General features: G+C 35.4%; 1 protein-coding gene across 1 annotated transcript; it reads right to left on the reverse strand.

The window, feature by feature from the left end:
* On the reverse strand, positions 431 to 10,188 carry LOC109346163. The gene is made up of 12 exons (XM_019585567.1): positions 10,062 to 10,188; positions 9,572 to 9,938; positions 6,842 to 7,019; positions 6,709 to 6,758; positions 5,733 to 5,825; positions 5,546 to 5,634; positions 4,543 to 4,621; positions 3,991 to 4,073; positions 3,583 to 3,661; positions 2,750 to 3,455; positions 1,616 to 2,222; positions 431 to 990 (listed from the first exon to the last, which is right to left on the reverse strand). Exons 1-12 carry the CDS (start codon positions 10,091 to 10,093, stop codon positions 849 to 851), a joined length of 2,505 nt encoding a protein of 834 aa, XP_019441112.1. The 5' UTR covers positions 10,094 to 10,188; the 3' UTR covers positions 431 to 848.

A 15,531-nucleotide genomic window follows, 5' to 3' on the forward strand; every position in this document is an offset into this window, starting at 1 on the left:
GTTAATAAATCAGTCTTTTTATGTGTATCTATGGTCTTCTCAATCAACAACTCAAATCATCCTTTTGGTTGATGGATCTGGTTAATAAAGCAACTTTTATCTTTACAAAGCTATATTTGAATATATATGACGGATTGAACACTTTCTATGTGAGCTCAATCATTTATAAACTATGTGAGGTAATTAGTAAATTGGTTTTTATTATTTGAAAGGAAAAAACTTTTTAGATGGTGTTTGAATAGTCTTTATTTCTTTTTGGAAGTTCACCTAAACCTTAAAAAAGCACTTAATATATTGTTTATCACCCGAAGTCATAATACACAGTCCAGTTCAAGCAACATTTGTATGAAGCTATTAGTGAAGTACAAGGATATATTGTCCTAAACTATGAAGGGTCCGACAAAATGGAGACAAATCACTAGTTAACAAATAAAACTTCAATTCTAAGACCAATAGTATATCTGAAATGAAGACTGTAATTCACAGTACAACAAACTAACAATAGTCATACATCTAAAGCCTGTTGGGCCCTTTGTCCCTACTCAGAAGGAATGGTGACCTATACATAACAGGTAGAAACTACTTTATGAAGCAGATACATCATGTTGAAAAAGAAGAAAAGAAGAAACCAAGGCTGGATAACATGCAGTTCAAAAACAAATGTGAGGTAGGACATTACTAATTTCTTCAAGAAAAATGAAATAGCTCCAATAGTGCTTCTCCGAAAAATCAGCAGCAATATCACTGGCATGAATATAATAAGTTCAGTAACTAGAGGCCTGAATCTCACTACAAGTAATGAATGGAAAATCTCCACAAGAAGTGATCACTGAGTGGATAAGTTGTTTTCATTTTTTCGATTTCTTCTCCTTCTGGGGAACAAAACGGACCGCTTGCTTACTGAGTTCTAAGATATTTACCCTCCCGTCGTCTAGGGTAACATGTAACTTTGAAGTGCCATCAACTACGTCAGTAACCACTCCCTTGTGCCTGGATGAAATCAAAAAAATTATAAAATATAGATTGTAATCCAAATCAAATTACGTACAGTAATTTTGCCACACAACAATCTAATGAAATGGAAAACTATTGATCAAATCATTACAAATGCTGCATTGTTAATTTTCATCCCACTGTAATGCAACAATAAATACAATAAAAAAATAAAGACGGCCAGCACTTGAAGCTCTAACCCAGTGGGGTGTGCAACCCTACTCCGGCAAGCTGGGAGACTACTATTTCTGGGATTTGAATCGTGACCGCCATCCAGGTCACATGGGAGCAACCTTATTGTTGCCTAATGGCTCACCCTCTAACAAATAATACAATAAAATTAAATTTATATTCATTTACCTTGTAAGTTTGCAAATTTGAAAGACCAGTTAATAAAGGAAAGTGAAGAAATTATTCTACAAATCACTGTAGTGCATTCATTGACCAAACCATTTGTTCAAATTGGAATTTTGAGGGAGAAATGAGCATATATCTTAGAAACTTCATTTTATATAAATTAATAAATGATATGAAATTGACGCAACATCCACAGTAGCATGCTATCATTTAATAGTTGCATTAACTTGAAAAGGCCAATGAAAAAGCTATAGAAGAAACTAACCAAGACTTGTCCGATGACTGATGAACTTCAACTCTCTTTCCAATTGCACCTTTACCCAATTTCATCAATATCAAGTTCACATCCATGTCTTGATGAGATTGCGCTACATCATCATCCTCATTAAACGGTTTTTTCTCCATAAAAGGTGAAGGTCTCTTCCTTTTCGATCTCTGGCCCTTGATTGTAATCTTCTCCTCCTCCCCGTGAATTGTGTTTTCATTTTCAATTGGAGGTTTCTTAAATTTAATTTTCAGTGAAGGTTTTGGGTCTTTTGGCAAAGAATGTGAAGGTTTCTGATTATTATTGTTATCTATATCATCATGTGCATCAGACCTGCCTTCTGACAACTTCCCCAAATACAATCTTTCACCTCTCGACATAGCGTCCATGGCTCCAACTTGATTGATCACTCCATCTGTACATTTTTTTCCTAAAATGATGTGAGGTCGCTCTGAATGAACAGCTTCACAACCGTCTAACACATTGCCTCTAACAGAGGTTGAATTCAATTGAGAAACTTCTGACTTCAATTTTCCCAGCTTAATGAAATTTCCTTCTCTTCCTGAAGCCTTTAAAACTTTTGATTGACCAGAGTCAGTTCTGTTTCCTGCAAGTTACATGAACCGATGTTATATTTTCCTGGGGCAACTTAAAGAAACATCAGATATATCTCCGAATGCTAACCCTTGGCATATTGGAAAGCAATTTAAACAGTGTTACATACTTGCCAAAAAAGGAAAAACAAAAGCAACCAATACTAGTTTTACCATCCTCATTCGACTTATATTTCCATTTCCTGATATTAAATTTGAAACATACAAGTTACACAAAAGAAAGAAAACAGAGATATCAGATCATTCAACTGCACACACACTAGGCAGATAAGATTACTAAATTACTATTGCACACTAGTAATTATTTAAAATGTTAGTTACATGTTTTACGCCTAATACTTGTCTAAAACATTTAGGGAGAAGGATCCATGTTAATTACGAAATCAGCTACAACCACCCACATCACAAAATAAAATCTTAAGAGTCCCTGTAACTTACATTAATATGGCAACAAAAGGGAAGCAAAACATAATAAATAAATAAAAGAATCCAAACTTTATAGATATGCATAGTTGGATACCATTAGGGGCAATCAGATATTGATTATCTCTTTGGCAGCTTGAAGTATCAGACCGTGGAGAACTAGCCACATTAATTTTCCGTGCCCCAAAATTTATAACCAACTTCTTCCCTTTCACATTCTGACTCTTATCGCTGTGTTTTCCACTATCGTCTTCGCTATCCAGAGCATGTGCCTTATTGCTTTTAATTCGAACAACTCTGCTTTTCCTCTCTTCATCACTAACCATCACATCGTCCACAGGCTTGTGTCTTGAAATCCCAGGCTGGCTGACAGGGTAAGACCCTTCAGTCTGGCTCAGGTTTCCAGCAGCAGGTGATGGATAAACATGCGATTCATTTCTGTGGGATTGGATAACATTATCCAAACTCTGTAATGATTTGACATCAATATGTCCTTCAAAATTATGGTGTGGATCAGTTTTACCATTCATAAACAACTGTGAGCCCTTTCTCTTAGAATGTTTTTTGCTTGAAGATTTCTTTCTGTAATCTGTGGTCTTTGGTGATTTGTCAGAGAAATTCTTCAGAGAGAACTTAAAGGAACGCCCAGGTCCACTATCCTCATCATCTGAATACGGTGAAATAGAAAATATTTCTTCTTGAGTTGGTAAGCCAGCTGCAGCCCTCAAGCTGGCAATTAAATCCCTGTCATCAATATCTCTACGCCTCCAAAGCTCCTGAACAGCATCCTCAAGATCCCTGACCTGGAGTATACGCATACATATATAGGGAGGGTATACAATAAAAAACCAGATATACCCATTGCAAAGAGTTCTTTCCACAGAAGGAAAAATGCTAGCATATATGTACATTTTAAGGGATGTGGCATACCTGATAACACTCCCCACGACACGTCGGACATTTATACTGCAGATTACCGTCCACTTGAAATTGGTGATATCTTTCATCACTGCAGAACATATCTTTCAAAATAAACAAACTAAACGAGTCTACTAACATCAAGGCCAAAATGAGGTGGTGCTCATTATTTGTGGAGTAACATTTTTATATAAAATATTTGTTAAGTGATTAATTAGCAATGACTGAGAGCCTATTTTCGCCTCACAAGGAGATAGCATGCAACTTGGAATGGGTGTTGTGAAATTAAAACTAATTATACAATAATATAACAATGAAATGTCAATCAACATGTGTGTATATTCCGGAATAGCAAACAGAAGGCGGCCATATTATAAAGTGAAATCAGAGCATCTTTACAAACACTTGAGTAAAACAAACCTAATATTATCACACTGGCAATGCACCCAGCGCTGGCAACTATCACAGCATACCATGGGAGTTGGTTCTGAATCTCGATAAACCTATAAAAAAAATAAGCCAAAATTAACCAATCAACTTTCAGATTTCCTTCAAGCCTGATGGGAGATTAACACAAATAAATTATCTGAAGATGTTATAAACAAAACTAACACAATCCTTCAATCAGATCCTAAGTCGGATTTTTTCTAAATAAAATAAGACTCCTGAATATAGATTCCTTCCAAATTTTCACAATAAATACATCAAAGAAACTTCCATTGAGATTGCTCTACAAACTTCCACTAATGAAATTGTGGTTGTCTTTTACTATAGTAATCTATTAATAATATAAGTCAATATTAAATCATCCAGCATTATCATGGACTTGAGATCTAACTGATAACCAACAGTCGAATGGCTTCCAAAATTATGATTCAAGATTGTGAAACACTACTGCTTTGCAAGTAAATAAATTTAAAAATGTATACCCTACCCAGTTCCCTAAGAAAATAGGGTTAAAAAAGACAGAACCTTTAAACAAACAGGACAGTAGTTCCCTTTCCCAAACAATCTTCCACAGGCATCACAGCAGGTGTATCCCAGAAACCACCTATAAATTGAAAACAAATGGTAAGTAGCTTCAATTAAAATATGCTGAATTTGCATGTTAGAAAAAATTGACATGTAAGATAATAACAACATTGAATATAAACCAAAAAAGAGAGAGAAGAAAAATCACCCTGCTGGAGTTACCAATGCTAGAATGGTACAAAAATCAAATCCAAATAAAAAATTCAAAAGTTTACCCCAACAGGCTTTAACTTTTGAAACATAAAAAGGATTTATATATTTAACTTTTGAAGAAAACGGCAACAAAAACATTGTACCATTGGCCAAATTCTTTGATCATCAAACAATTATTAACATAAACAAAGGCAAGAATTACTACTAACCGAGTAACAAAAGTAAAACACACTTGAAGAACATAATAAGATGTGCAAACTCCTTACGTATCAATGACAAGTCAAATTTCTCCCCAAGATTGGTTTAACTTTAAACTAAGGTCATGATCATACTCAAACTTTTCAACATGAACACATCATAATTGCTTTTCAATTATTGATTCTTTGGAGCATAAGACAATACTCGAACAAAAATCTGAGAAAAGAATTAGCCTCCATTTCTCCCAGGAGAGTAGGCTTTGACAATAAGCATAACTGAGTGACTGAGCCTCATCTTAAAACACTCCTAAGGCCAACTGTCCAGCCAAGTCATATATTAACAGTGCACATAAACAAAAATATCAATCCTAATAATGGTGTAACTAGTCCAGAATCAGTTTTCAAATAAGGTTCAAAAACATGCAACTGTGCATATAATGTATATACATCAATTGAAAACATAGTCAGAAACTCATAATAGAATGGTTACATCATAAGAAGTCATGGAAACAGATTCAGCTAAGATAATAAACCATGCAAACAGTGTTAAAGATACCAATACTTGAATAAAACAAGTCATTCAAGATTCATACCTCAGACTCAGTCCATTTCCAGGGACATTCGACCCACAACTGTGACACCTTGTATGTTTTGGGCACAAATAGGGCCCATTACTAATATTCTGAATAATGAAAAATCATAAATAAGTTGGCCTGTTCAGCCAAAAAGTTATGGTATAAAAGGAAAACTAAGCTCACCAATACACCATACAAACTGTACCTTATGAGGAGGATGCAGACAATAACAATGGTAAGCACCATCACATCTTTTGCAGAACATGAACTTACTTGGATCTCCAGTCCTTCTGCAAGCCTGGGTGAAGCATAAGACTAACGTAAAACTAATGAAACATTAGTTAACATTAACAACTTATCTACCAATAACCAAAGACATACAACTCAACATACAAATAATGTATATACCAAAAATGAAAAATTGAAGTAGTTTCTATGAATGTCTGTGGAACTTCGAAGTTAAGAAAATAAGAAGAACTAGAAACACTGAATCAAATATAAGCTGATGTTCAGGGGTGATTAGAGGGCATTGCATTAAAGGAGGATTGGCAGCCTCGTCCAGCCATTAAAGGGTTGACCATGATTTAAGTAACCTCTATCTAATCACACAGACAACAGGTTATTGCCAAGCTCATGGCTAAATTGTGAAAAGCACAAATAAAATCATAGTCCTGGATACTATCCAGAATTGGTCAAGTTTCAAGATAAAAATTAATTACTATGAATGAATTGACACCCCGAAGTATAGCATAAAATAAGGATTTCTAATTGTGCACAATAAATCACCTACTTGGATAACATAAAAATCAAACACCAAGTATTACGCCTTTTTGGGCACATTTGTGTCTGCTCGTTTCACAAACACGCATACCTTACCTCCCATCGGAAACAGTAAACAAAACTAAAGAAACATTTTGAGAAGCAGAGTACACAAATCACACAATCAAGCAAACAAAAAAAAAGAAAAGGCATTCAACTAAAAAACACTAAATTCATTTCATTAAGGGCAGTATGAAAATACTTCTTCAAAACAGAATAGCTAGATTGAGAATAAAATCACTGCGGATGTAAGCAGCAACCATTTCTTACATAAGGATTTAAAAACAAAAGCCTTCAGCATACACGACATGAAACAAGAAAATGAAGAAATACAATCTTACTAATCAAATGTTACTCAGTACCTCACAAATTCGACAAGCACGACAAGTCCATGAACTCCAGTGAAATAAATCTGTAGTAATGACCCAGAAAATTAGAACATAATACACTTAGAGGTTAGAACATATCAGGAAATATCCGAATATATCTTCTTACCTCTATGTTGACCCCAACTTCTCAAGCAGTTCCTATGGTATTTCTTACTACAATTTTTGCAAGAAAGCATCTTTTTAGCTCTCTCACTTCCTTCATTTTCGACACGGTTGCACATTCGACAAAAGACTTTGACATTTGATTGGCCCAGTTCTTCTCCAGTGAGGTTTCCAGAAGTATCCTATTATTTTAAATCGATATTATACAAGTATTGATAAAGACTGAGTATAACAAATAATCTGACTTTATCATGGAACTGAAGCAAGAAAAAGGAAACCCACAAAACAAATGTTTCTTCTATACCAAATGTAGTACCACACATACAAAATTTGCTCAGTGTCAGTGACGCATCAAAATCCAAATTAATAATGATCTCACTCAAAAATTAGGAAATATAATAAACCACAAAACATCAATAGTACTGTACACTCCACACAACCCCGCGGTATAAGGATGAGTTCATGAAAAGTTCAAAACTAAGCACTCTTCCTATTACTAACCCTTTTAAGCCATAAAAGAATGAATATATAACAGGAGGAGAACAAATGTCAAATGTTAATAGATTTTCACACAATAACATGAATATTACATTAAGACCCCAAATGCATAAGAGAATGATGGCCACTATTACATTAAGGGATGGCCTTAGGACTCCAAATGCCACTCAGTTGCAGAAGAAGAATGCAGTGTCTTAGAGACTTAGACTCTTCTCAGTTGCATAAGAAGAATAAGGTGTCTTAGAGACTTAGAGTCTCTGTTGCTGAAGAAGAAACCAGAACAAAGGAAAACTGTGAATGGAAAGAACACAGTATCTCGCCATAAATTACCATGGCTTGCTGCAAAATCGCAAAGAAGGACGAACAAGAAGAGGAAGATCTGGATAGAAGAGGCAGTAAAAGTAAGATTAAAATGGAGATTCACTAAGTTTGTATGAGGGTCTATAAGACATTTGGAAAAGATTAAAAGTGGGCAAAATAGAGATTTTCGAGTTAAAAAGGTAAAATAGAAGTTTGATGGATTAAAGTAAGAGTAAAATTGTAAAGAAAAAAAATTAGTGAATCGGGTGAAATTTAAACCCTATCCCTACTTGGAAAGGTACAGCTGATGCTTTATAACCCTCTTCGCAGTCATGGCCACTACACTCCACGATCGTGACGACTGACGGCATAGAATATAAGGTTACTTGAAGGAATGACAAAGTCCACACTAGGAGTTAAGAGAGGCCTGTAAGATAGCATGACATGCATTTCATGCCACTGTGACTGGACAATTGGAGTTGGTAGTGATTCAAATGAGAGAAGTTCTACAATACCAGTTTTTAGCACAAAGGATTTCAAAAACGGCACAGCAAAATGCCAAAGTAACAAAAGCCATAAATTAACTTAATTTCCCACAGTTTATGTCATAATTAATTTCAGTTTTGATACCAAAAAAGGGCGGCTCAATGCACAAATCTCCCACCTAATGTTTGGGTAGGGTAGATGTACGTAGTCTAATCCCTGCAAGCAGAGACGCTATTTCCAGGATTTGGAGTCATGACCTATTAGTCACTAAGCAGCAACCTTCAGTTTTGATACCAAAGGGTGAAAACAGTGCTAAGTAGTTTTTGGCATATGAAAAAATGGACGGAACAAGATATTATGTTCTGACTTCTGATCCATGGGGTTACATGCCTTATAAGGAATCAAAGTGTCTCACTTTTTAATCTCATGTCTTGTTTTGTTCCATTTATAAAAAAAATATACCAAACATGGAAAAGAAGCCATATTTTATGTTCAGTCCAACGCCTACCAAATGCTAACTTCAATGATCCTATTGAAATTTCCCTCATCTCCATTTTCCAATGGTTACATACAGATAACATGCTTTTAGAACTGTGCCCACCATATAAACACCTTTTTTAAATAGATAGTGATAAAAAGTAAAAGGTCAGCCTAATGCACAAGGCTCTCACCAGGTGGGGTCTAGGGACATTCATTGTACACAGCCTAATACCTGGGATTCACAATGTAGCAAAACCCTACTGTCACGCTGAGGCTCAAACTCTTAATAGGTAAACGACAACCAAGCTTCAATGCCACTATTGAGAGATGCTCACTCTCTCAATAGGTACTTGCCAAAATATAAAAAAATTACTTTTAATCTAACAACATCGTATACTTTTAGTCCAGCTTCCTCCCACACAAATAATAAGAATAATTGAAAATAAAATTCATGATCTGACAAATCAAATGAAAAACAGAACAATCATGCATAAGAAGTTTTCATCATTCAACTCAACCTTCAAGACTCGAGACTAAACATCAACAAATTCAATAAATAAAAATAAACCATGCAGAGTGAATACCACAATTTCCAAAAGAAAATAAAAATGTCTTCAATTTAGTCCTTGAGTTGAGAAACGAAAAATCATTACATAAACTCTCAATTTGGTCTCTAAGAATCTCAATTATATGCCAAATTAACCCGTTTCCGGACAAAATTAAGGGACACTAATCATCATGAACTATTTAGACAGTAATGTGATATTCTTAAAGACATAAATTTCAACTTCTCACTACTCAATGGACTAAATTGAAGGGCACTTTTTTCCATCCACCACAAAAACAATTAAATCTCAAAGCTCTTTTAACCGAAAACCCCAATTGAATTTCGCAAAGCATTTCCCTACACACTCCAATTGCACTATGAAACCCCAAACCAAACACAGAAACACAACACCATTGGACTCACAGCGAGTTCCGGCGACTCAAATCGGCGAGCATACTCCTCAGCAGCAATCATAGCAGCAGCCCCTTTCCGCTGCAACGCAGCCCTCTTCGCCTGTGCCGACGCCGCCTCCTCCACCACCAAATCACAATCCGCAACTGAAACCCCAACCGCGGCAGGCACCACATGGCAAGTCGGCAAAACCAGCGACGGTGGCGGCGGCGGCGGTGGCACAACCTTAGGAACAACAACCTGCACAGTACGGTCGCCGCTAACCCTAATTCCAGACGGATCGGAAACGAAAACACCGAGCCTGGAAACGACGTCGTTGAAGAGGCCATCATTATTTGAAGCGCGAGGAAACCCTAACGGACAGAAACATATTCTGCGGCTGAAAAAAGATGAAAAATAAAAAGATAAGAGAAATTCGAATAAGAAGAAGAAGAGAAAGAAAAAAGAAGAGAGTGAAGAAAAAACAAAGAGTTTATTTTAACAAAGAGTGAGTAACCATTACCATGTAATTGGACAAGCTACGTGAAATGCCATTCAGAAGATTTTTTTTGTTTTCGTTTTGGGTTTCAATTTTTTTGGTGTTTAGGGGATTTCGTCCCTCTATAATTTACTGCTTCTTTTTTTCTTAATTTGTTTTTAAGAAATAAATTAATAAATGAGAATGGAAGGGTGAGATGGAGCAGGATTGGGGTGAGGTGCGAGGAGAAGCGTTGGATCTTGGGAGTTTGAGGGAGGAGGGGATTTTTTTCTTTTTTGTGGACTAATTATTATTATTATTTGGAGAGAATGAGAGATATAGGGTTGGAAACCTAATAGGTTATAAACTTATAATAGGGTTCATTAGGTCTCACTATTTTCAATAAATGCATCACCTTCTTACAAAAATTTACTTAATTTGCTAGGTCAACTTTGATCATCTAACTGGTGGAAACTTATTTATTTTGTAGTAAAAATATGCGTTATTGATTGTGATTAGCTTGGAAAAAAACTTAAGTTAAAATTTTAATAATTAAGTATTTTTTTAACCAATCAAAAATAGTGATATATAAGGTGATAACTTTTTAGTATAAAAGATATTCATCCCTAATCAGTCTATTAAGTATAAAAGGAAAAGTTAATTAATATTTCCAGACTCATTATAGTATAAAATTTGAATATAAAAATATAATTTAATTGTTGGGGTTCGATATATTTATTTAAAAGTAGACATGTTGATATATTTAATGGGGGACTGAAGGTATGTTTAAGGACCATATAAGAAAATATGTTATTAAATAGGTTTATATGTGATATCAGACTTTTAAATAGGTTTTGTTTATAAATCGAGAATGTTTGTTCCTTACTCTTTTAAATGGGTGGACATTTGTTGTCCCACAATAGTGTACTACTTAATGTACCATTATTTGTGATTGGTCAGAATAATAATTAATTATTAAAATTTTAATTTAAATATATTTTTTCAACCAATCACAAGTTGTGGTACATAGAGTGATATTCTTTATGGGAGAGCAGACAGATGTGCTCCCCTTTTAAATAGTTAAATAGATCTTATTCATACTACTATTATATATATTAGATCAGTTTAAGGGCTGTAGTTGACATGTTTCAACCATAGTGAGACAAATTATAACATATAATATGACATTTAACTCATTTTCATTTAAAATACACTATGGTGTTATTTTTATTTTACTACAACAACAATTCATAATTCTTACAACTGGTCTTGCTAATTGTTACATAATAATCTAAATTTTATTATATTTCAGAATTATAATAAATTATTTTTTCACTCAATATATGTTTTTCTTAGTATTAAGATGAATTTCAAAAGGATATAATAAGGGGATAAAGCTAAGTTGTTGGCTAAATTAACTAGCCTTATTATAGGAGGATGTATCAAAGTTTTTGACTTAATTAACTAGTCTTTTCCTATCTCCCTTACTAAGGAGAAAAGGTATAATCATATATTTTTATGGAGAGAATCGAAAGATTTGCTTTCTTTATGTGGCATAGAAGGTAAAAATGATCTTCTATCCAACAAGTCCGTAAATGAGGGTGGATTATATTTTAATTTTAAGAAGAGTAATATTATATTCTTATACTAAATTTTCTAACTAATCTTTTTATTAATAAGAAAGTGACACATATTACTTATATATTAATTACTAATAAACGAAATATCACTTTATGACATATGTTACTTTCTTGTGGATAGAAGGATTCAATAAGAAGATATAATATTTATCTTTTAACAAACACATCTAATAGGTAACGTTCTTATATGATTAAGAAGTTCATTTTGATCAAGGAGAAGGAAGATATTATTGCACATGCTTGGCGCGAGTGAAACGTGAAAGATGTAATAGACTTTTTTTTCTTAAAATTCTAATATATTATGTCACTATCTCATAACTCAATGCCTTTCTCAACATGCTCTCATTGTAAATTGTTTGGGGAAATGTGGGATATAAAACCATGGAAAATATATGCAACTGTACATGGTAGCTCATTGTGGATTTCAACTTAATGGATTAAGATAGGCTAAGGGCATATGTGTCATGAAATAATAATAAGTGTAGATACCTTCAGGCAATTTCTGATTTGATGAAGGGACTGAATCAGAATTATTGCAACTAAAGTAGTAACCACTACGGGGTTACTTTTATGGGTTATGGTCCCCATTTGTAGAGCAACAGGTTTTCAGGTGTTAAGGTTAAGGAGAATAAGGTAGGATGAGAATAGTGTTATCCAGGATAGGATAACACTATCCACCCATCCATAAGGCTCATTAGGTATAAGGATGAGGTTTCTCCTCATAACCAAGAGCTAAGGCATTCTCTCCCTAAGGAACACTTTTCAGAAACTAAGGTATTCTCTCATTCCCCTCTAGAGAGAACTAAAGGAAAACCGTAAGGCGCTCTATCATCTGGAAGATCATCGCACCCTCATACCTTCGAGATCCCGGAAATGTCTCAACAAGGTATGTTCTTCTTCTTCACCATGAACTCATTTGGGGTTTCTTCGGTCTGGACCATGGATGTTCCATTTGGGTGTATGTATGGGCATACACATTTGGTTGTGGGAACAAAGCCATGGTCATAAGGACTTCCGCATTCACTCTATGGATTTCGGATGGAGAAGGAATTTCTCCAACAAGTGGTATCAGAGCCACCCCAAATTGATTTATGGATGAAATTAGGTTTTCATGTTCTTTCCCAAATCTGGTTTGATTTAGGGTTTTGGTGTTTTGTTTCTGTTATGAATCGATTATGAAGATACTTATGCTTTTCAATGTGAAATAAAACAATTTGAAATGATTGAATGTTGTTCTCTGCTGTTTGTTGTTGAAAATTTTGGTTATTTTTCGAAGAATCGCGATGCAGAAATCGCATTTTTCATGTTCTGCTGCAGTGCTCTCGCTCAAGCGAGAGGAAACAGAGGCAAATCGCCTTAAATAGGGCTCAAGCGAGATTTTGCTCGCCCGAGCGAGAGAAAATTTTTTATTTTTTATTTTTATTTATATTATTTTTGGGATTTCAGTATCTTTGTGTATTGGTTTAATTGTTGTTTGGTTGTCCATTAAGGTTGTCTGTTATTTCAAGTGAGCCAAATGAAGTGAAATGTCGCCAAAGTGACCTCTTTCATGGATATAACTCATGAGGAATAATGGATGGAAGTGTGTATGGTCATTCATGCGGGTATTAGCTGGCCCAAAGGAAAGTTAATATTTGGCCGAATACCATATACACCTGTGATGATAAACATGTCATAATTCTAAAGTTTTATACGTGTGACTGATGAATCAATCCAAAGAGGGATTCGTCAGTTGACATGTCTTATTATGAATGTTTGATCATTACAACAAGAGTATCACTTGCAGTTGATATCACTGTCCAAAGACTTGATATTGATGGTGCACTAGGTATCTTGATTTGGACATACCATTGTTTTGAGCACAATGATAATTTTGGGTTGTGAGCATATTTTAATATTTTGTCTTTTGTTTCAATCAGCTACATCAATTGCTTCTATATCTGCAAATTTGAATTCGGTTCCGGTCCTTAATGGTGAAAATTTTAAGGATTGGAAAGAGAACATGGAAATTGTTCTTGGCTGCATGGATCTGGACTATGCACTAAGGGTAGAGCAACCTCCTTCTCCTTTGGAATCTAGTTCCTCTGAAGAGAGGAAGGATTATGAGAAGTGGGATCGCTCTAATCGCATGAGTCTGATGATCATTAAGCGTGGCATTCCAGAAGTCTTTAGGGGTACTATCTCGGATGAGATAAATAGTGCCAAAGATTTCCTTGCTGAGATTGAAAAGCGCTTTGCAAAGAGCGATAAGGCGGAAACAAGTACTCTGTTACAGAACTTGATTTCCATGAGGTATCAAGGCAAGGGAAACATAAGGGAATACATTATGGGAATGTCCAACATCGTTTCAAAACTTAAGGCCCTTAAGCTTGACATGTCGGAAGACTTGCTCATTCATTTGGTCTTACTGTCTCTTCCTGCACAATTCAGTCAGTTTAAGATTTCTTATAACTGTCAAAGGGAGAAATGGACTCTTAATGAGCTCATTTCATTTTGTGTGCAAGAAGAGGAAAGATTGAAGCGAGAGAGGACTGAAAGTGCCCATTATGTTACTACCTCTAAAGACAAGGGCAAAAGGAAAATCACTTCAGAGCCCAAGAATGAAGCTGCTAAGGGTTCAGTGCAAAAGAAACAGAAGCAGGATGATGTCTGTTTCTTTTGCAAAGCAACTGGACATCAAAAGAAGAAATGTGTAAAGTATCACGCCTGGCGTGCTAAGAAAGGTACATTTCTTGCTTTGGTTTGTTCTGAGGTCAATTTAACTTCAGTACCTGGAAACACCTGGTGGTTAGACTCCGGTTCAACTTCTAACATCAGTGTTTCAATGCAGGGTTGCCTGAGCTACCGAAAGCCTAATCATGTTGAAAGATACATATATGTTGGCGATGGGAAATCGGTAGAAGTGGAAGCTATAGGGCATTTTAGGTTGTTATTATGTACTGGTTTCTATTTGGATTTGAAAGACACTTTTGTTGTACCGTCTTTTAGACGGAATTTGATTTCTGTTTCATATTTGGACAAATTTGGTTATTGTTGTTCATTTGGAAACAATTCGGTTCAATTGTCTTTAAATTCAAATGTTATTGGAACTGGTTCACTTATGTTGAATGACAACCTTTATATGCTGAATATCATAACTGATTATAGCGAAACCCTGAATGTGGAATCACGTGGTACTAAGCGTAAGATTGAAAATAATAATTCAGGTGCATTATGGCACAAGCGCCTAGGTCACATTTCTCAAAAGAGAATTGAGCGTCTTGTGTCAGATGGGATTTTGGATTCCATTGACTTCACAAACCTTAATGTTTGTGTTAAATGCATAAAAGGAAAACAAACCAAACAATCGAAATATGGTGCATATAGAGCTTCGGACGTCTTAGAATTGATACATACGGATATCTGTGGGCCATTCCCTACGGCTTCCTGGAATGGTCAACGATATTTCATATCATTCATAGACGATTATTCTCGTTATGCATACATTTTTCTAATTCATGAAAAGTCCCAATCGGTGGACGTGTTCAAAACTTTTAAGGCTGAGGTTGAAAATCAACTCGGCAAAAGGATTAAGTGCGTCAGATCTGACCGTGGTGGTGAATACTACGGTAGATATGACGGTTCAGGTGAACAACGTCCAGGGCCTTTTGCCAAATACCTAGAGGAATGTGGTATAGTCCCACAGTACACCATGCCAGGATCGCCTAGCATGAATGGTGTGTCTGAAAGACGAAACCGGACTCTTAAGGACATGGTAAGGAGTATGATTTGTCACTCTACCTTACCAGAGTCACTCTGGGGAGAGGCACTTAAGACAGCAGCTTATATTCTTAATAGGGTACCAACTAAGGCAACTGCTAAAACACCTTATGAGC

Source organism: Lupinus angustifolius, chromosome LG04 (assembly GCF_001865875.1).
Source record: "Lupinus angustifolius cultivar Tanjil chromosome LG04, LupAngTanjil_v1.0, whole genome shotgun sequence".
Lineage (NCBI taxonomy): Eukaryota > Viridiplantae > Streptophyta > Magnoliopsida > Fabales > Fabaceae > Lupinus > Lupinus angustifolius.

Bases quoted from the DNA above. Each gene is read 5' to 3' on its own strand.
- LOC109346163 (XM_019585567.1), bottom strand. From the start codon at position 10,093: ATGGCATTTCACGTAGCTTGTCCAATTACATG. The intron at 2,223-2,749 runs GTATCCAACTAT...TGTAACTTGCAG, and splicing joins ATATCTGATTGCCCCTAATG to GAAACAGAACTGACTCTGGT. The intron at 991-1,615 runs GTTAGTTTCTTC...GATTTCATCCAG, and splicing joins CAGTCATCGGACAAGTCTTG to GCACAAGGGAGTGGTTACTG.